This window comes from Apodemus sylvaticus, chromosome 14, assembly GCF_947179515.1.
Source record: "Apodemus sylvaticus chromosome 14, mApoSyl1.1, whole genome shotgun sequence".
NCBI classification, from domain to species: domain Eukaryota; kingdom Metazoa; phylum Chordata; class Mammalia; order Rodentia; family Muridae; genus Apodemus; species Apodemus sylvaticus.
Window position 1 is genome coordinate 30,648,569 of NC_067485.1, and position 21,599 is coordinate 30,670,167.

Consider the following 21,599-nt stretch of genomic DNA (forward strand, 5'->3'; position numbering starts at 1 on the left):
AAGGGCTTAGCATTTTGATTTCTGGAACTAGATCCTGTCCCTGTCAATGGTAGCGCAAGCCCTGTGGGGGCTCTGGGTGCAGCTGGACCCCTCCCTCCACCTCTCTGGGCACAAAAACACTGGGCCTGACAAAAAGTCTTTTCCATGGACCTCACCATGAGTTATGAGTGTAAATAAATTAGCCTTTGTAAAGAGCTCATGACACTGCAAGGAACGGCCCCTGACAGTGAATAAACATGTCTCCAGACTGCCAGCCTCAGAGTGCAATGTCTCATGCAGGCCGCCATTTTCAACAGCCCCAGCAAGGATGTGGGGAAGGCCAAGCCATCAGCTGACTCCCTTGGGCACTAGGCTGAAACACACTCACTTGTATGTAGGCTACGGGATACCAAGTGCTAGCTGGACTGACCTCTGCCACTCTGTTCCATCTGGACTCAGCCTTAGCTTACTGAATCCCCCTCCTCCTCCCTATGCCCTGCTCAGCGAGGACACAGCACAGGAAAGGGGTTGATATTTAGAAACAGTGCCAGGCCCAGAATATATAAACAGGGCTTGCTTAATTCTAGCCAAACACACTTGGAGGGAAGGGTGAGAAATGGTTTCTCTGTGGTAGAAAGACACTTAGCAAGAGAAGCTAGGATGCTTGGTTCTCCCTGCTCCAGATCTCAGAAGTTGTTGCTTGTGTGTGTGCGCACGCATAAGTGCGCGCGGGGGGATATGTTGCTTGTGCTCCTGCTATCCATCCCATTGCAATTGTGGAGGGCCAACGCTACAGGCAGCAGAGCTAAAAACTGGGAGGAGCCTGGGTCTCAGTGGCAGCGTGGCTCCTCTGACTTCTGTTCTATGGGACACTGGATTAAAACACTGGAGCTCAGTTGGGCATTCTGATCTTCACAGCACAACTATCCAAATAATTCAGCCAGCCGTTTTATACCCAGGGACCTTGGGAATTTGTATGTGTTTGTGTGTGTGGGGAGAGGGGGTTACACAAGTCCTAATGTTTCTTTCAGGTCAGACCTTCTGGCACATCTATCTCCAAGTACAACAGTTTGCAGACACCTCCCTGTCCCTGTAATCCTCCAATGGGGACGGTGGCCCTCTGGGAATTTGCACCCCTCTCCGGTCCAGCACCAGCAGCTATGGTACCCATGGCCATTTAATTCTTAGGAGGAGTTGCAGATCTCTTCCTGAAGGTGGCTGTAGCTTAGACTTGCATCTGCCACAGTCCAGAGTCGGGGTTCTTAGTAGCTCTGTAAACTGCCATGTCCGTCTTGACAATGTACCTTCTGTGACCTTTATAGTGTTTCTCACTTCTGGTGCCTCACTGGACAAAAACTGGAAGAGCTCACAGCCCCTGTCCTGGACTGGGGTGAATCCCTTCAAAACTCTAGCTGCAGCTGGCTGGCTGGCTGCGGAAAATGGACAGTCATCTGCAGGCTGCGCCCAGCTGGAACAGCGCAACATGACCTGTCAGAGCTGGTCAGCCTGAGGCGTGAGGCAAGGAAGCCTGTGCTTTTTAGCTTTCCCTGACTGGGGTTTTGTGGTGGCAGAGCTATGTAGCCAGGGAAGCTCCCTGTGTTGCTAAGAGGCCCTGTAGCCTGTGCTAGCTGGGTCATGGAGGTGATTAATTCACAGAGACAAGGGCAGGGCCAGCTGCCCTGGCTAAGGAGCCCTGATTTACCAGGTGCTGTCTCCCTCATCAGAGGAGGTAAGCAGGTGACAGGGAGCACCACAGTGCTTCCCTCTGGTGGGAGCTGCACTTACATGGCCATAATAAGGTCTGAATAGGCAGGCTAGGGCAGCCTCCTCCAGGGTGCCTGGGTGGGGACAGCAGAGGGTAGTGAAGAAGTGAGCTGGTGAAGGAACGACCACATAGAACAGCTGGAGGAAGAGGAGAGAAGGAAGGAGTGAGTAGTCTGAGAGAGGGAGGGGAGGATGGAGGAGAGGATGGAGGGAAGAAGATGAAGGTGATGGGAGGGGAGGATGGAGAAAGAAGAAAGGAGGAGGGAAGGAGGGAAGAAAGGTAGGGGAAGGGATGGAGAGAAGGAGAATGTTCTGGCCTCAGGACGAGGGATTTACTTTGAGGACAGAGAGATAGGAACCAATTGGATGACATATCATCTGAATTACCCATGGCAATCGAGACTTCCTTTTCCTGGGCCAATCAGGGGATACAATGAGTGCAGCTAAGAAGGCTTAATGATGCTGGTTTCACAGAGCCTGCTGAACCTCTTGTCTAGGACGTTTGGAGCCCCGGGGCCCTGCAGCCCCTGAGATGGTGTTTCCAAGTATGAACCAGGCTCAGCTCTGCTGCGGTCTAAGATCAGAGGGGATTGGGCACATTCGGAGGTGTATGGCCCAGACTCTAGACTGGAGATGGCAATCTGGGTATCACACATGCTAGGCAAGTGCTCCTTGCTGGGGTCCACAGCTAGCATCCAGTCTCATTGTTTCCACTTTTTGTCATAGGGGATGGGGGTAGTTCCTGGAGATTCCTGAGGGGTGGTCACCTCGCATGCAGACATTCATTTGATTATCTCATGGGTAACAAGGACAGTCCATGTTCATCTGTTACTTGTGCTCTCATGTGGCAAGGTCATCAGTAGGCGGAACACATGGCCAGGACACTCTTAAGCAGGCTCTCCCCGGCTGGCTACCTCTCTTCAGTGCTTACAAGCGTGGAGACCCAAGACATTTGAGTCTTGGGTGTGTCCTGGATCTCCAGACACCGTTAAGGTCCCCTGACTCTTAACTCTGATGGCCCACGCCATCTCCCTCTCAAGAGACTGCCAGATGCAGGTTCTCCTAGGAGTCATGTGATAGTTCAGCGGCTCCTGCCCAGGTTAGACCTGCAGCCCCTTCCTAGGAAGGAGAAGAAATCTTATGTGGGACCCTCATCACAGAGTCTTAATTAGAAAGGGAGGTGGCCTCCCTGTTTTGGGTGTTATCTTAGGTTCCCAAGGACTGTCATTACAAAGTACCCCAAACTAGAAATGTATATTGTCTGGGGGTGGGGTGGGGACAGGATTCTGATATCAAGTGTTGGTTGAGCAGATCTTTGCTACCCTTTAAAGTCTATAGGGGATGATCCCCTGTCTTCCATGGTTCGTGGGCAAGTTTTGGGAATCCCGAGCTCATAGACAGCTTCGCTGGTTTCTGTCTTCATGTAGTCCCCTTCTCAGAAAGACATCAGCCATTTTGAGTAGGGTCTAACTAGCCCAGTAAGACGTCCTCTTAGCTAATTATGTCTAGAATGAGTCTGTTTCCAAACACAGCCACACTCTGGGCAGCTGCCTACCCCCTATATGCTTGCTGGTAATGGCTACCTCTCATCAAATATTTATCCCAGCACTCCGAGTCTTCCATCAGCCTCCAGCATCTTGTCAGGCCTGGAATCTGATTATTAAGGCTGGTCATGAGTGAAGCAGGCTGACTACAAAGTGCCCAGGATGGAAAGGGGAAGACATCAAAGCCCTGTGCTCTCCCTTAAAGGTCACCTTCATTCTGGAAGTGGAGGCCTCCTGCAGGGAACAACCCGGGGAGTTGGCCAAGCTGGCCCTCGGTGTGTCTCCTGGACTCAGGGCCGCTCTCACTCCTTTCCTTCCTCTGACTGGGGCAGTAGGCAGGAAGGTCCAAGCCTACGGCCAAGGGGCTGGTCCCTGGCCTTGGGTTTATGAAAGCAAAGATCTTCCTTTCCTGGCTTAGCGATGTGACTCTCCACTTTCAAGGGCAGTCCTGGCATTTCATCAGTGGCCTCTTTGAAGCCTGCCCTTTGCAAACAAAGAAGAGAAGCGAGAAAGGATGGCAGAGACTCAAAGGCTTCCTGGACAGGCTCAGGTTGGGGATGATGATCTGGTTGCAGACCACTGTGATAAAGAGAATTCATCATGAAGGAAGTTATGGACATCTTTTGGTTTCCCAGTGCATATGGAAGTTAGGATCATAGGATACTGCCCTCTGTGAGGTGCACAACAGCTTTATGTTAGGAAAAGAAAACCATATATTTATCCCAGTTGAAAAGCAATGCTAAGAAATTCTAATGATCATTCGAGCCGAAGGAAAGTGGGGACAGCAGGCTTGCTCAACACAGGTTGCCATGAACCTCCAATTTGTCAAAATGCAGGATCTGTGACCTACAGCAAAGCAAAACACACAAACAGTGGGCATGCCTGCACTATATCCAGCTTCCAAGACCCTTCTCTGTGCCTTCACTCATTACATGGGTGGAAGAGCCTGTCAGGCAAGAATCATGCCTGGTGCTTAATGGAACCCAGGGACCAATTAACCACACAGAGCGCCAATGGGCCAAGCATTTCTAAACGGATAGCAGGGAACTCTTATATCAGTGTCTGCTTTCTCCTGCCCCCAAATAAAAGACAAATGCTATGTCAATGCTTCTAAAAAGTGATCCTTTATTTCCTGAAAGACCTAAAGCAGAGCCATTTATCAAATGGGGACAAGACACTCCGGTTCACAAACAGTGTGTTTCCCCCTTTCCGGCGAGCCCTGGAACTCCACGAGGGATGCAGCCTGTGCAATGCCACATCAGAAGCGGCCCTCCACACCCAGCAGCTGCACAGCGGCCTCCTGCACAGCCTGGTGGACACTGCTGACTTCTCTCTGGGACAATGTCCGTTCCATGTGGCGGTAGGTAATGCGGTAGCAGTGGCTGGTCCTGTGTGTCCTGTTGGGGGAGGAGGAAATGCAAGTAGGTGAGTGAAAACCCCGTCTGCCCGTGGACTGACAGCAGCAGTAGGGAGTACTCCTAGACAGCGGTTGCTACGTCATAATGGTATGGTCGCAGCTGCTAAGAGCAGACCTGATAACGCAGACCAGGATCCAGGCATCAGACAAGTATCAGCACAGAAATATCACTGGCCACAAAGGACCACCTCTTTTCAGTGTGTGAGAGGGTGATGGTTAAAGACACAGAAGCTTTGAATAATGGAGAAGCTGGTTTCCTCATGCTGTGAGGTGGTTTGACAGAAAACAGACCCTACAGGTGCATAGGGAGAGACACTATTAGAGGTGTGGCCTTGTCAGTGTGTCACTGAGGTGGGCTTTGTGGTTTCAGATGCTCAAGTCGGACCCAGTGTACTCTCTTCCTGCTGCCTGACGATTCTGACCAGGAGAGGCCACAACATCTCCAAATAGGCAAGGAAGGGCTGGGCCTTCTGTCACGCCAGAACCTTGGACAAGTGGGTTTCAGATGGGCTGGGCCTTCTGAGAACCCCCTCACAAGAAGAGTTTACAGTCCGCATGTGGCCACCAGAACCCAGAGCCTCTGCTTCCAGGGTCTTCTTCATGTTTTCTCTTTTTGTCTCCCACCTTCTGATGTTAGGTCAGACTTGGATGTAGACAGAATAAGGCAAGTGTCCATCTCGGTCCTGGCCTCCTCATTCATTCATTCACTCATTCTTTCATTCTTTCTCTCCCTCTCTCTCTGTCTCTCTCTTCCCCTCCCCCTCAATTTCATCTATTCACTTTACATCCTGACCACTGTCCCCTCCCACCGCCTCCTCTGACACTCACTGAGCCTCTGGCAGAGTGGAGGTCCCCCTGGGTATCCCCCTGTCATATCAAGTCTCTGCAGGGCTCGGTGCTACTTTTCCCACTGAGGCCAGACAAGACAGCTGAGTTGGGGGGAACAGATTCCACGGACAGGCAAGAGCTTTAGGGGCAGCCCCCGCTCCAGTTGCTTGGGCCCCACACGACCACTGAGCTGCTCTGCTCCATATCTGTGGGGTGTGAGTTTGCTTAGTTTCTTTTCCCAGGTACTTCTCCATTTCTTCCCCACTCTGGCTTATCCACTTTACTTTCCTGTCTTTGCCCCTCCCACCGTGAGCTCTCATTTGGGAAGGGAGAGCTTCTAGGACCCTTTGTTGTTCCTTGCAGGGCCCGTCTTTAGCCAGGCACAGAACCCCAAACCTTCAAAGGACAGCAGGAAGGAGTCACCTCACAAGGTGCTCATATCCAAGCACGGCTGGCTGTCCCTCCCTCTTCAGCAGTCCATTTTAGATGGAAGAAAATCTGGCTCTCCGTCTACCCTTTCTTACTTCCCCACCCTAGCCCAAGCCATGCATTGAGTCCAGTAATGAGGAGAACCAGGTCTGTTTAGAAACCCCGGGCTCATGGAGCGATGGAAACTGGCAACCATGTAAGGACTAGGACTCCCTGAAGGGAGGCTTGCCCTTGGGTTTGGACCAGAGCTCTTCTCTGCAGCACAGCATTCACGGCAGCCTTTTAGGTCTAGTGCTTCTCAGCCTTTCACTGGACATGTAACTTCGCTCTGACTGACACCTTCTTTAGGCAGACAGCATCACTTGTCCCCAAGATACAGCTGTGAGCTCAGAAGGCAGAAGTGACTTGTCTGAATTCAAACAGCAGGCCAATGTTATAGGCGTGGACTTAGGGCCAGGCAACATGGACAACAATATGAAATAGTGTGTCTTGCCATGGAAAGGTGCTTTCCAAACCACTAAGTGGAGAGTTACTACACAACCCAGTAATTCCTAGGTCTATGGCCCCGGAGAATGGAAAGTGGTTGCTCAAACTGAAGGTCAGACAAGAGTTTGCTGCTGAGCCTCGTGGGGTCTGTAACCCCAGGTAGCTGGGGAGGCTAAGAAAAAAGCTTCACAAGGAATGATTGCACTATAGAATAAGTTCAAGGCTAGCACTGGCAACTTCATGAGCCCCTGTGTCAGAATGAAAAGGTCTATAGATCAGTGGTGGAGTGTTTACCCATAGGTTCAATACCCGCCCCCATGCACACAGTGGGGGGGGGGGAGGGTAGATTTCCCTAAAAGCTCTATGTTTAGTCAGTACCAACAGATGAATAGGCATCAACAGATTTAGCATAGCCAGAGGATGCAATTCCAATGAGTGGAAATGAGGTGAACTTAAAAACCAAAGTATGTAGAAGCCACACATATCACAGGCTGCACGGTCCCACTGTCTGAAACATCCAGACTGGAGAAGCGCCCAATGGCACCGAACTGTATACTTTCAAAATGACTCACTTCATGCTATGTGAATTTCATTTCAACAGAACAGAAACAGAACCTAGAGTCTGGTTTTAGAACCCAGCCTTTACCATCACACCCAAGAGCTCCCTAAAGCACTGTCCTGTAGGCCTGAGTACCAGAGGCTATCTGGGAGGGTTCAAGAGAAGGGGAAAGGGCATGAGGAGGGAGGGGGAAGTGCCTTCACCTCTGCCAGGGCTGTCACTGCTGATGCTGGCGGAAGGCTGGCTATCCAGCTAGGGTAGCATAGGGGAGCTTCTGGTGGAGAATGTTTCGGGAGAGCATTCTATTCCCTGGTGGTGTTACAGCTCTTATGACAGACACTCTCAAAGGATGGAGTAATTCTCACACGTCCTTTATTCCTTCTGGTAGGATCTTATGTACAGTTTGGGGGGTGGGTTGGGGTCTGAGAGCAGGTGCTTCCTACTGGCTTGGTCTGAGATGTTAGGGATGCCTCATCAACACATGGAAGGGCTTGGAGTGCTGCTCCTATGTGAGGGGTGGCCACAGATCCCTCTATGGTGGGCTGTGGCTATGCGACAGGGGCCTGGTGCCAAGAGCAGGGGAAGCTCCTATGGTCCCTTCAGGGTCCCCAGGGCTTCTAGCCTTAGCTCCCTGGTCTCCTCTCACAGTCCACTGCCCCACAGCCTCCTCCCCTGCACCTCTGAGCTCTTCCTGTGATTTGGATCCTGACTCTTACCAAAGGCCCTGGTGGTGGGGCTTTAAGGTGTAAGGTGGTGGGGGGCAGGTACTAGAGGGCAGATAAGGGGGGCCCAGCTCCTTCTTTCTCTTTTTCAAACCCAGCACAGGGTAAACAAGTCTCTCAGATCACGCGCTCCCACTCTAACACGCTTCCACAGGCTCAAACTTAAAGAGTCACTTGACCATGGACTGAAGGCTCTAGACTATGGGCCCAAATAAACACTTCCTCATTTCTCATAGTGACAGAAAGCAAACACATCCAACTTCCTCTAAGCAGCAATATGGTTTTAAAACGTCCAAGGAAGACACAGAATAAGCCTTCTATTTTTCTCTGACTCAGAGAGGACACAGGAATATCCTGGATGACCAGGATATCCCACGAGGGAGACACACAGGTGGGTAATGCAGTGATAGGGGTCTGGGAGGCGGGCAGCTGCTATAGCTTTCTACCCAATCCGTAGGGCCCAGCATTTGGGCTGTACAGTCGGAATTTTACAGGCAAATCAAAGCTTACTTTCATGTACTTCACAGCTTTTACTCGTGAGAAAAATAAAAAGATTATCTATTGTTCAGTTAGGGAGGTCAAATCACTTTGTTGACAAGAAGGAAAACAGTGGAAAAAAATAACCATTTTCATTGTCTTGTAATACTGGCTGATTGTACAATGAGTGGTTGCTGGCTAGAACTTGGCTTTTTGCCTTTTTTTTTTTTTAAAAAAAAAAAAACCAGAGATTTTTAATATAAGTACCTTACAGTGGTTTCAACTGGGACTATTCGTTTATAGACTGTATTAGTCAGTCATTGAACAAAAAGCATCTTGCAGGCACTGAGCTGGACAGAGAGGGGCATAGGAAGAGAATGGGGAATCTGCCATCCAGCAGTGGGCAGTCGGCAGTCAGAGGGCTGGCAGCCTCTGGGCAATGAAGCCAGCTGTGCCACTCTGCACTCACAGGAACATCTGAGTTTCTCCTTGTCAGCACGTGGTGTCTCCCATGTGCACTGGCAGGGTGCTGCTGCTTATCTAGTTACAGAGTCGGATACTGCCGAAACCAGAAAAGAAAAAGAAATCTGGGTCACTCTGCCTGTAGACACTGGACACCGGCAGCCACATGTGACCATGCTTGTCTGCTTCTGAGTGACTCAGGATGCTCTGCTGGGCCAGCACCACCACCTTGTGCTTTTCCCGACCAGCCTGACATCACCGCCCTTCCCCCCCACCTTCTCAGAGTCCAAATGGGGGTGGGGGTGGGGGAACACAGGGCTTGTTTTCACCAGGGTCCTGTTCCCTGCTCCTCTGTGAATGCCAAGGCTTACCCAATTCCACCTCCCACCCAAGTCCAGATGCTCAGGCAGAAACTGAGAGCTGGGATGGGCAATCCCATGTGAGCTATGGGAGAGGAGGCAGGCCAGCAGGACAAGCCGGTCGAGGGGGATTCTGTTTTAGTGCCTCCTCCTCCTAGACTCCTAATTTTAGACCAAAGATAAAGCTTTGTGGGAGTTGAGAACAGTCAAGTCTGGATCAGTAACAGGACTGTGAAGCTTATGCCTAAAAGGGCTTAGCAACCCACGTCAGGGTTTGCATCCAAAGGAGGTTTTAACAGGTGTTGAGAGGGCCTGTACCCCGTACTTATTGCCACAGTATTCATAAAGCCAAGATAGGTGATTACCACAAGCACCATGGGGATGAATGGAAGAAATCAAGGGGAACACATACTCTGTGGAATACTACTCAGTCTTTAAAAAGGTATGATAGTGTCATCACAGCAGCATGGATAATCACAAGGACATTATGCTTAGTGGAATCAGACCTACAGGAGGGACACAGTGTATGTTCTCTCTTTTATTTGTGGGACCTAAAGAAGCTGGTCTCAAAAAAACGACATAGGGGGGCTGCCAGAGGCGAGGGTGGGGCCGAAAGACAAACAATGGCAAAGCTATGGAAGGTGAAAGGAACAGGCTCTAGTGACCCATGGCAAAGCAGATGACCCTGGCTAGTAGCCCTGTTTTGAAGATTTTAAACTATCTACAAGAGGATGTTAAATGTTCTCTACACAAAGAGATGACGAATATGCCAAACACCTCAATTATTGTATCATTACACATAGCTCAAAATGTTACACTGCATCCTATAAATATTCATATTTGTGTCAGTTTTAATGTGAAAAAGCTGAGCAATAAATATCTTAAAGCCAAACAAAATACAAAAGAGTGATAAAGTGAACCATTATCAAGACTACTTGAAGGCTAATCAGTGCTCCTCAGCTCAAAGTGTGCTGGGGGGAGTTTTCTGAAAGTGTGCAGGGCTATGGAACCTGCTGGAAAGAAAGAACAATGGGTCAGAGTCTTGGTGAGGGAGGGAAGATGTCTATTATACAACCACTAGGTTCACCGTGGCAACCAAACTAGCTCTGAACTGGAAATAAAACCCTTCTTCACATGCAGCCCAAACCTAGCTCCTACGGCATCCACAATAGTCTGCTTTTCCATCTGCGACAGAGCAGCTACTCTGTGTTCTTGGATGGTACGCCTGACACCTCCCAGAATAGATCAGGCATGACCAGTGGGCACTGTAGACACTGCCTATCCACACGGAGATTACTCAGTGCAGAAAGATGCTGTCCAGAAGCATCCCACTAACCAAGTGAGAAAGCTGGGTCCTTGGCTTCATCTTCAACTAGTTCCTGCGTGTTAGAAACGAAACTTCAGCCTGGGCCCATGTCATAATCATTTTGATCAGTGGAGAGAACAAGTTCATTCAGTACAGTTATAGGCTTGTTGAACCCAAACAAGAGGCACTGGGTGGCGAGAAGAGGGAGGGAGACAGCTCTATGTCACTTCTAAGAATAGGACTGAGAGCTGATGGGATGTGGGAGAATGGAGAACTTTGTAGTTAAGAGAAACCTGGTCCCAATTCCTATCTCATTTGTTGTGAGATCTAGGGCCCTCTACATGACCTCTTGTGTCTGAGTTCTTGCCTATGAAGTAAGACCTCCATTTCCTTCTTAGATATCTGAGGACAGGATGGGAGCACCATACAGCAGTCATTTCAGAGTCTGCCTGTCAAGAGTAGATTATCTACTTAGTGGTAGGGACACATTCCAAGACCCCAGTGACTGCCCGATACCATCAATAGCAACAAACACTATAGATACACTTTCCTAAAGTATGACTGGGGTGCCTGGGATTAAATTGATTTAAATTTAAAGTTTAAGCACATTAAGAAGCTAACCCCCAATCCTCACCCCTCACTATCTGAGGCAGATGGAAGAGCTTTTCCAGAGGTCATGAGATGGCTGGCCCTGATGGCTCGGGTGTGGGTGAACTGCTGGAGGGGATCAGTGAGGGAGAGAAGACCCCAACACTCCTGCTGTGAGGTGGTCTTGGGTAGGGGGAGATACCTTCCACCCCCTCGCTACTAAAGGCAGTTGGGAGAGCTGACCCCAGGGGAGAGCGCAGTAGAGCTGGTTCCACCACTCATCTGTCTTGAGGTGGCATGGGTCCCTCCCCTTCCCAGGAACAATAGTGAGAGTTGGCCCTGGGGGCGGGAGAATTAGTCCTGCCCCCTCACTGACTGTAGTGCTCTGGAGAACTGGTCTTGATGCTGAAGGGAAGGGTGAGGCAGTCCAGGGGGTGTGAGAGCAGGAGAGCTGACCCAGCTCTGAGGCTGCAGCATGGCAAGGTGCTCCCCCCAGAGCCAGCTGCTCTGACTGGGCAGCACAGTGGAACTCTCTGGAGGCATGGGCACTGGGGAGCTGGCCCAAGGCCATGTGAGCAGAACTGACCCTGCCTCCTGCCGATGGTGGCACTGGGTGGCCTGGCCAGGGCGGGGTTAGAGAGCTCCCTGGTGCTCACTGAGCGTCTCAGCTCCCACCTAGGCCTGTATCCAGGGCTTGGAATTGGCCCGCCCCCCAAATCTATATCGTCTGTGAATGGTTGGGGCATGTGAAAGGGCCAGTCCTGCTTTTCCAAAGCTGCAGGATCTCCATGACACAGGGCAAGAGTAAGATAACTGGGAGGAGTCCCAATGAGGATCCAATATTGATGGTCACAGCAGCCAGAGATCTCAAACCAGACCAATGACTCAAGCAACGAACATCTGCAAGTGAAGGTGTGTGGACAGAAGGATACTGTACTGTAGGACACACCGCGACACACTGCCGCTTCTACGATGAGATGTTTTCTGTTTTTTGTTTGTGTTTTTGATTTGGGGGTGGGGGAATTCAAGAGTAAAGGATAGATATGAAGGGAACGGGAGATGCGTAGATTAGGGAGCATGATGTGATCAAAGAATCAATACACAGTAATTTTTTAAAACAGAAAAACGGAACAATTGCAACTGCAGCTATGTAACAAAAAATTTCCACTGTCGGTGCTCTTGAGCTTTGGGTCATCATTAAATTAAAGTCTACTTGACTCAAGGACTTCTATCACACAGCTGATCTGATACCTGAGAAAGCCTCTAGACGATGGATCAGTGGGTAGTGTGCATAGCACAGAGATGTCGAACAGACAACGGCTGGGGTAGCACAAGATTTCATACTGCTCAAAGCATGTGAGTTCCAACTCTCCAACTAGTTACTCCTGGACTTTTAATATTTTGGATTATAGCTGACATCATATAGTTAAAACTTCTGGATGTGAAATCAACGTGAGGGGTCCTACTCTTCTGTTGCACATACAATCCTAGTCTGTCAACTTTTAATCCCTTTAATGAATCTGGAATCTGACACTGGTCTGGGGGTAGCCAGAACTATTCTGACAAAGCATGAAGCACAGATTTGGACCTGGTCTGAATAAGCGATCAAGACACTAAGTAAACCAGACTACTGCTGCATTCCCTGCTAGAAACAACCACAGAGAGAAGATTAAGAAGAAATTCTGGTAATAATATTTGGTGGGTGGGAGGAGGAGCCCAGAATTTTGAGCTGGGGCAGTAGCCAGGCAGTGGTGGCACACACCTTTAATCCCAGCACTTGGGAGGCAGAGGCAGGCGGATTTCTGAGTTGGAAGCCAGCCTGGTCTACAGAGTGAGTTTCAGGACAGCCAGGGCTACACAGAGAAACCCTGTCTTGAAAAACCAAAAAAAAAAAAAAAAAAAAAAAAAAAAAAAAAAGTGGGTGAGTCACCTAGCATGGTATCATTTTCCTTCTGAGTGAGAGGTGGGCTAAGTGAACTTTAACTTTTTCTGGCTCTAATATCCCAAGACTAAACAGGAGGGAAGGGAGATTCTGGAGGAATCTAACATCTACAAAGAATGAAACGGAAGGGCTGAGGTGGGCAGGAACTCCATTCATTTCTGATGTGAGGGAATTCGAGGAGAATGGAGAGCAGGGGGCTAGCTTCACCAGCGGAAGTTAAGGCTTGGAAGGTCAGAGAAAAGAGACTCCCCATCCAGTGAGCCTCCAGTCATTCAGTCATCCATCGGGTACGAAGGCCTTTGGTGCCATCCTCATCCCACAGCTCTACCAGGCTCTGTGGATATGACCAAACGCCAGACAAATGTAACGGAGTAAAAACTTGTCTGGCTCATGGTTTCAAAGGGTTTGATCCATGGTTACTTGGTCCTGTGCATTTGGACAGAAGGAGGCTCGTGCCATGGCAGACAGCAAGTAGAGACAGGCATTAGAGGAAGGGCCCAGGGCAAGATATAGCCTGAACGACATGGCCAATCTCTTGGCTTACGTCACCTTCTAATAGTGTCATAATATAAAAATATCAACAGATTAAATTAGCGATTTGGTCAGAGCCCTTAGGATACAGTCCCCCAAAAGCCTGGCAACTAAGCCTTCCACTCAAGAAGCTCTGGGAGACGTTTCATATCAAACTGTAACAATAGCAAAGAGGCCTGCCGCCTGAGTTTCAGAACACTTTGTCTTCCTGGCCTAGTGTTCCCTGGAGACCCTTCAGAACTGTGCGCTGCTGTAGTTCTCAGCCAGACGAGGAGTTAGCCACAGATCCGCGTCTCGGTGCCACTGCCAGGCTTCCTGTCTCCCAGGGGGATTGCTGTTCCTACGAGTCAGTCATAAGAAACTGGACCAGATGGTTCCTCTGACAGTTTCTGCCTGGGGAGCGACAACTCCCAGGCAGGCCGCGATAGAGGCAGGACCAGCAGCTGGGACAGGAACCAAGCTGGGCCACCCCCACCGTCCACTCACTGGTCAGCCTCAGTCGGCAACTTAAGAGCTCTGCAGAGACACATTTTATAGGCAAGAAGCGCTTTTGAACATCAAACACCTGCCAAGTCCTCTGGGAAGTTCAAAGCACCCCCAGTTTTTTTTTTCCTAACTCTCCCCATAACTTCTGGTACTCTTGAGCAGTGGCTTCTGCCAAGTAGGCCCAGGGAGGGAGGTGGAGTCCGGGCCTCCTGCAGGGTGGGGCTGAGGCTCTGGATCTTCATCTGAGCAAGACTGAAAATAACTACTCCGAGAAGTCTCTTAATGGTCTCTCCTACTACTGCTTCCCAGCCAGGCTCTGGGGCCAGTTCCTAATCTGATACAGGTTCTTATCCTACAATATAGATACTGACTCATCGAGGTTTTAAAAGACTAATTGAGAGAAAAAAAAAAAAAAGACAAACCAGGCTAATTGTTTCAGACATTTCAGCCTTCCTGTTAACAACTGATCTTAAAGTATGTGCAGGCGGTGTGACAGAGCCTTTGCTGTGTGTGGCCTATGAAGAAGGCCCAGGTGATCACACACGATAAGTGTGACAACGTGGGTGCACACAGAGGACACAGGACTTAGTGAAACAAAGCACAAACAAAGGGCCAGCATTGCATGACTCTCCTGTAGAGTGCCTCGGTCCCACATGCATTGACCGCAGGGCACAGAGTTTCAGGCTGGGGAGATGACCGAGTTCTAGAGATGAACAGAGGTGAGGGTCACACAGTGTGCATGTGCCCAATGCCACCAACACCTACACTCAAGAATGGCAGAAGTGGAAAAGGTCATGTAAATTCTACCACAATAAAAAGGGAAATTTAAGGGGCGGTGCCTGAAATAAGCAAAAAAATAAGAATTCATATTATACTTAAACCAAAACCCAAACAAAAGAGAATGGTTCTAGATGGCAATGCTGGTCTACTCTGAGAGTTATGACCTGCTCAGTGGAGTGCCTCCAGGATTCTAGTCAGAGAAGCTAGGGTGCCCCATCTTATGGAGATGATTTTAAAAATCCTCCTTTCATAATACAGCAGGGGTTTCCTCTTATTGGACAACTTCTTTTCCAATTGTTCTACTATCTTCTAAGAAATCTTCTTACACGTCTAACAAAGGTGAAGAAATGGCTTATTTTCAATTGTGTGGAAGATTTGGAGGTGATTTTAGTTTCCTCTCTGGCCTGTATCTGCCAGATTCAAGTCAGCAGAGCTATCTCTAATGGTGTGCTGGTACACAGCTGCTTCTCGACTATGCTGACAGTGGTCACCAAGTCAGGTTTCAAAGGATTTGGGGCAGGTGAGTTGCTACAGTTCCAGCTTAGCCCAATGATCATTGATCGGCAATTGTTTATTCTCTGTGGCTGGTTGGTCAGCAACTATTTATCCTGTGCTGAGGTCTGCACTGTGGGAGATACAGACACATAAATGAATTAATTGCTTGATCAATACATGGATATTCATACAGCGGCCAGTCGGCCTGATTCAATGGTTATGGAGACATTTCCTAAAGCAGTAGAAAGAGGGATGCCACTGCATAATGACATTGTGGTCAGTGAAGGACAGACCACATACATGATCACACTCCCGGCAGTCTGGATCACATAGTGACAAGCATGCCCACCTTCATTTATGTAATTAAACTGTATAATGTCTGTATGATAACAGACCATCTGAACATTCATTTCTTAGCACACATCAGTCTCTCCCTGGGATCCGGCCTTAGTGTTTCTTAGCCTTATTCCATTGGTAGAGTGACCCCACCACCTGAAGCTCCTACCACCATGCTTTTCCTCAGACCATAAGCCAAGGTAAGGCCATCTTCCCTTAGGTGGCTTTTTGTCAAGTCTTTTGTTAGACCAGGTGAAAGGGAACTAAGCTGAAGAAATGCCCTTGTTCTGGGCAGCCTTACTGCATAGAGGCTGGCGAGCAGTTAGCATCAGAGCTGACTGGAGGATTTCAGCTCTGTGATCCCTGCAGCTCCACCCCATGTTAATAGTTTGAGCCCGCTGTAGGCATTCCCCAGCTCCACTCTTCAGAGTAGAATGCCATGCTGAAGAGCTTTTATTTCCTTAGTGACATAAATATTTTAAGACTCAGGATTACATTTGAAAGAATCACACATTAGTAAAGAAAGATTTACAGACTTTCTAATGACATTTTGAAAAAAAGGTGGTGGAGAGAGACTCTATCTAATCTATAGTGTCATTTCTTCACATTAGGAAGTCAGAGATCAAGGGGGAGGGGACAAAATAGGGATTATTTTTAGGCAGGGTGAGCATCAGCTATGCTATTCTAGGTTGGAATGATGCAGTGATGGATGGCTTCATTAAGTGTCACTGCACATGTGACACAATTTATGAGCTCAAAGGAGCAAAGATGGCAGACTCGAGCGCTCATCTGAGCCATGCCTACAAAGTGTGATTGCTTCTAGGTCAGTCTACCCAAGGCTTCCCCAGTGTGACCTAAGAGGCTGCATGTGGAGGTGACAAATGTGTCCTGTGATTTGTTCTCTTTGCTGGTCACAGATTTAGTCTAGTTCCTTTCTTCTATGGCAGCTGGTTATAGCCCTTAAGTCCTGAGCAGCAGATAAAGGGCAGGATCCTGCCCAGGGTATGTACGGGTCATGGGGGGGTCAAAGAGGAAAGAAGGGTGGTCCATGTCATAGGTAACATCACGGTTTGCACTGTTAGGAATGTAGGCATCGATCCATCAATCTATCCAATTCATTATTGGACTCATTCTGAAAATGAACAGTGTCCACTCAGTCTACTCTGTGCCATGAATCCTGCAAAGCGCTGAGAAGCTAAGAGTGGGATACTACAAGCCAGACATGAGCGAGCTCTTGTGGAGCTTCAAGCCTAGCGCAGGAGATAGGTACTAATCAAAGGATTATGAAAAAATGTAAATTACAATTATATTAAAGGTTGCAGAGAAGATGTACATGGGGCTATGAGGCTACATAAAAGGCCCATTAACTTAAAGGTCAGAGAAGGCTCCCTGTGGGAGGATCCGAGCTGAGACCTGGAGGAGGGTGGGAACCAAGCAAGGGTGACGGGCATGGTCACAGCCACAGACAAAGGCCTTAGGGCGTGGCTAAAGTAAAGAAATAAAAACGCGAATTCTAGTTTCTCATCTTCTGAGTGACAGAGTCCTGCTCAGATCTGTTACCTTTTCCTGCCAGTGTCCTTGAGGACAGCCTTCTTTCTGCCTGTCACACCAGAACCTCTATCCATGCACCACTGCCCACAGATGTCCTGGGTTAGTGCTGTGTGTGTGTGTGTGTGTGTGTGTTTTCAATAGAACCCCAATCTCCCTGCCACGTGACACCCTAACAATGTGTGGACTCTAAACTAACAGTTCATTAGCATAGTAGAGAGTAAAGCTGCTCCAATGTTGGTGACAGGAGCACCTCCTCCGTGCCTGCCCTCTTGCCAGGGGTGACCTCTTGCCCTGCTCAGATTCCAGGTCGTCACTGAAATACTTATCTGGTGTTCTCCCCCAGAAGAAAGCCAGGCTCAAAGAGGCTCAAAATCCACCCAAGTGTTAGGTCACAGATAAAGTGTCCAGGTGCCTCCAGATGCTCCTACCCTGTACAGGATGCTATCTGACGATACTGGCCCATGTCTCAATGGTGTCCCTATTTCAAAGTTTCTGCAGCTTTCATAAGGCTGTTCCCACAATGGGACTTGAAGATAAAACTCTAAAACACTATTTCATGATCTTATAAAAAAACAATTTTGCTTGGGATAAGGGGGGAGGGCGGGCTGGGGCAGGTTTTTTTTTTTGTTTTTTTTGTTTTTTTTAAAGTCACCTCATTCTAACTACTTGGATGAATCTACTCTCCAACTCTCAATCAGGTAGAAGCAGTATTATTTGTTCCCTCAGTTAGGAAGAATTGAAGTCATGTAAGCAAAGCCTTGTCAGCAACTTGGAACAAAGTATTAATAAAGTAAAAGTCAGAGTCAATAAAACATCCAACAGTATTATTGACTTGCAGTTGTCCACATTCAGACTCAGTTAAGAGAAGTGCTCACTTTCTGTATTTTCTTACTTCAAGGAAAGAAACATTTTTTTTTTTTTTTTTTTAGGCTTAGATTTCTAGTGTATAGGACAGAAACACGATCAATTTTTTCAACTTGAATTTGTCTATTATAATGTTTTGGAGAAATCCAGGAGGATTGGCTTAGCTTCAGAAACAAAGCGCCATTTCAAATGAGGGCTCAAGGGCACTGTCATATACCATGTGAGAAGTGACGATGGTGCTGTCCACGTGTTCAGGTCCCTCACTTGAGGCTGATTTTTTTCTGGGCCAAGGAATTGGACAGAAGATGTGTCTGGGAGAGATTGCTGGAATGGGTGACTGGAGGATGTGTCTCCTTTCAATGGTAACCTTTTCTATGTGTGGCACTTAGTTTAGCATAAGACAGGATGACTAAGAAGTTCTAGAATGACGTCAGAATAAGATGACTAAAGAGCCTACTGCTGTACACATCCAGGTGTGCCAAATTATACAGAAGGACAAATTACATACATGAAGAATGTTTTAAGGAAATGGGGGAAGATAAGATAGCAAGGCAGAAATTTCCAGATCCAAAATGGAGAACATAAACAGTAGCAGGATGTCTCTACTGTTTCCACTCCTGGAGTTGGGGGGGCAGGGACAGTGTCAGTCACTCAAGCCTAGAGTTTGAATTTTAATATCCACCTGTGATGGTTTGTATTTGCTCTGCCCAGGGAGTGGCTCTGCCGGAGTAGGTGTGGCCTTGTTGGAGTGGGTGTGTCACTGTGGATGTGGGCTTTAAGACCCTCATACTAGCTGCCTGGAAGTCAGTATTCTACTAGCAGCCTTCAGATGAAGATGTAGAACTCTCAGCTCCTCCTGCACCATGCCTGCCTGGATGCTACCATGTTCCCATCTTGATGACAATGAACTGAACCTCGGAACCTGTAAGCCAGCCCCAATTAAACGATGTCCTTATAAGAGTTGCCTTGGTCACGGTGTCTGTTCACAGCAGTAAAACCCTAACTAGGACCCCACCCTAGGAAAGACCAAGGCTAACATGAAGCCAAAAGCCTTGGATATTTGGAAGATCCTGTCAAAGTAGATGCAGTAAAGGGTTGGCTTCCAGATGTAGCATATACTAGGAAAACAAGATATCCATGAAGATCAGGGAGGAGGGTTCTTGGCTTTGTGTGGATTGTGAGGACACAAGGAATGAGGCAACCCTGAAAAATGCATCTCAAGCTGATTCATGAGCCACCATGCATAGTACCTCAGATCCTAGGGCTAAAAAAGGAGCTTAAAATTGCTTCTGGGAAGTCTTAACCCTAGGGTAGCAGGCACAGAAAATAAAGAAGGCATCCAAGGAAGAAGAATCACCCAGTGAACAGTTCAGTGAACACAGCCTCAAAGCCCAAAGTTATAACTGCACAGTAGAGGCAAAAGCCAGAAGATTGCAAAGTTCAGGTTAGCCTGGGACTACATAATAAGGCTATGCCTTAAAAGACAAAAACAAGTGTGTTTGTGTGTGTGTATGTGTGTGTGTATGTGTTTGTGTCTATGTGTAAAACATTTAGGAAAAACCATTTACATAACAATTTCTAGAAATAAGATTATAGCTGTGATTTAAAAGGAGTAGAGGGTTAAATGGCAGATTAGAAGTGGAGAACACATCTGTGGAAGTTGGCTTAGAAAGCGGCGGGGAGAAGCACAGAAGTGAAAACATGTGAGGATACAGTATAAGCCTGGATGGATCCCAGCACTCAGAGTCTGAGATAGAAAGATCCAGCCTAGGCTACACCATGAGCATGCCTCTCAAAAAGGAAGGAGGAGGAGGAAAGGGGAAGGAGGAGGGGGATGAGGAGGAGGAGAAAGGGGAGGAGAAGATGGAGGAGGAGGGGGAGGAGGGGGGAGAAGAAAGGAGAAAAGGAGAAGAAAGGGAAGGAGAAGGAAGAAGGGGAGGAGTAGGAAGGGGAGGAGGTGGAAGAAGGGTAGGAGGAGGAAGGGGAGGAGGTGGAAGACGAGGAGGGGCAGCAGTGGCATGTAAAATAACACAAATGCTAGAATACAAAGATAAGCAGCATCTGAAGAGGAGATGAGATACTAACAGAAGTTTCCAGAATGAATGGGATTCTCAGGAGGCACAGTAAAGTTCTGAGTGAGGGAAATGTAAACACAAACAAACAACCCAGTCTTTATTTTACACCCCTGTGCTACACAGAGATGTCCTGAACATAGCTAGGGAGGAAAGGCCTGGAGGGAATCAGATTTTCCCACAGCCACAGGAAGGCCAGGCGAGAGGGCTTGATCTCCGCAGAATGTCTCATGCTCCAGCCGGCTAGGCCACAGCTCTGGAATGGCTAAAACACAGACAGAATTCCCATGCTCTCAGTCAGAGACATGTAACAACTATTTCAGGGAGCAGACTGAAATAAGACAGGAAGCAAGAACCCATCAATAGTAGGACCATGGCTGGGGTGACAGTGGGGGTGCATTCACCAGGACTTTGTCACACGGTGGTGTCAGAAGCCCAGAGACTCTCCTTTTAGACAGAATTACCAGAGGCTCCCTGGGTTGGCATGAGTGGCTTAGGAAATGCTGATGGCCTTCCCTAGTCAGTGTTCCACCTCACAAGGGCAACAACTTGGGAACTACAAAGGCCTGCTCTCAGCAATGCCTCAGATTTGACGGTCTTAAGCAAGACTGATAAAGCGTACTTTATAAAGTTGCACATCAATAGTGCACATCCTGGGAGACGAGTCCTTAAGTGACTGATGTTGCTATTTGTTGATCATCCTAGAAACTGCGATGGCCATGACACTGCTGGGAAACTTTCTTCCCGAATTAGCCTATCACTCCCCGAGACTTCACTATGCAGAAAGTGACTGTGTGCGTCCAAGATCTAAATGCCAAGTGCCATAAAACAGTTAACGAGAGGGGTTGGATCAATGGTGACTACAATTATGACCCTCATTAATTCACTTGGTTGATTAACAACATGTACATTTATTTTGAGAGAAGGTTCTGTGTCCCAGGATTTAGTTACATAGAAAACAAAAACCAGTAAGAAAATTGACATTAACTGGAATTTGGCCACCGTGTCTCTAACATTGGACAACTGTTTTCCCGAAGTCCCTCCAAGTGAGCTTTCTAAGCACAGGACAACCTCATGGGTTCTCAGTCAGCACCACCATGACTGGTTCAATCTGTTCCCCATCTGCCCTACAGGAAGGAAGTAGCTGGTGACTCTCCCAGACGGAAGTGTAGAAGCTAGCTACATCCTGGTTGGTGGAGTAATGTCTACCCACAAGAAGAACAAAACAGGCGAGGGAGCGGAAGGGGAGACTACAGCCCTGTAGTGCCCTTTTTAATAGATAGGACACGGCCATAAAATGCAGCTCCTGTCACATGGGGAGCTGCTGGGTGGAGAAGAGGGACAGGGCTGCTGCCAGCTGCACGCCATGCTGATCACTTCTACAGTTCAGTGAAGCCCGGCATTTAGCGTGGCCTCTGGGGAGAGACAGAAGTTGCTTCCAACAACAGTAGCAGCAACTTGCAAAGCACAGGCACATGTCCAAGGAGGCGCCTAACAGAGCTCTACCACTGGCACAGAGGTTTCAGTAATAACCCTAGGCCCCCAAGTAAAATTATTCAAGAAGTCACGCTTTCTCTTTGTTACCAACCAAATACATTGATACCCTAGAGTCTCTTCTGCCC

The 21,599-nt window shown here is 48.3% G+C and overlaps 1 protein-coding gene across 4 annotated transcripts in view; it reads right to left on the bottom strand.

Annotated features, from left to right (window-relative positions):
• Fars2 (phenylalanyl-tRNA synthetase 2, mitochondrial) overlaps positions 1-21,599 on the bottom strand; it is a 481,251-nt gene that overhangs the window by 28,631 nt on the left and 431,021 nt on the right. Inside the window, exon 7 of one of the 4 annotated variants that reach the window (XM_052156698.1) lies at positions 4,393-4,684. The exons of the other annotated variants lie outside the window; for them this stretch is intronic. Coding sequence (XP_052012658.1) covers positions 4,546-4,684 — 139 coding nt within the window. The 3' untranslated portion in view covers positions 4,393-4,545. Of the gene's footprint in view, positions 1-4,392; positions 4,685-21,599 lie in introns of those variants that run through there. 4 annotated transcript variants of the gene reach the window in all.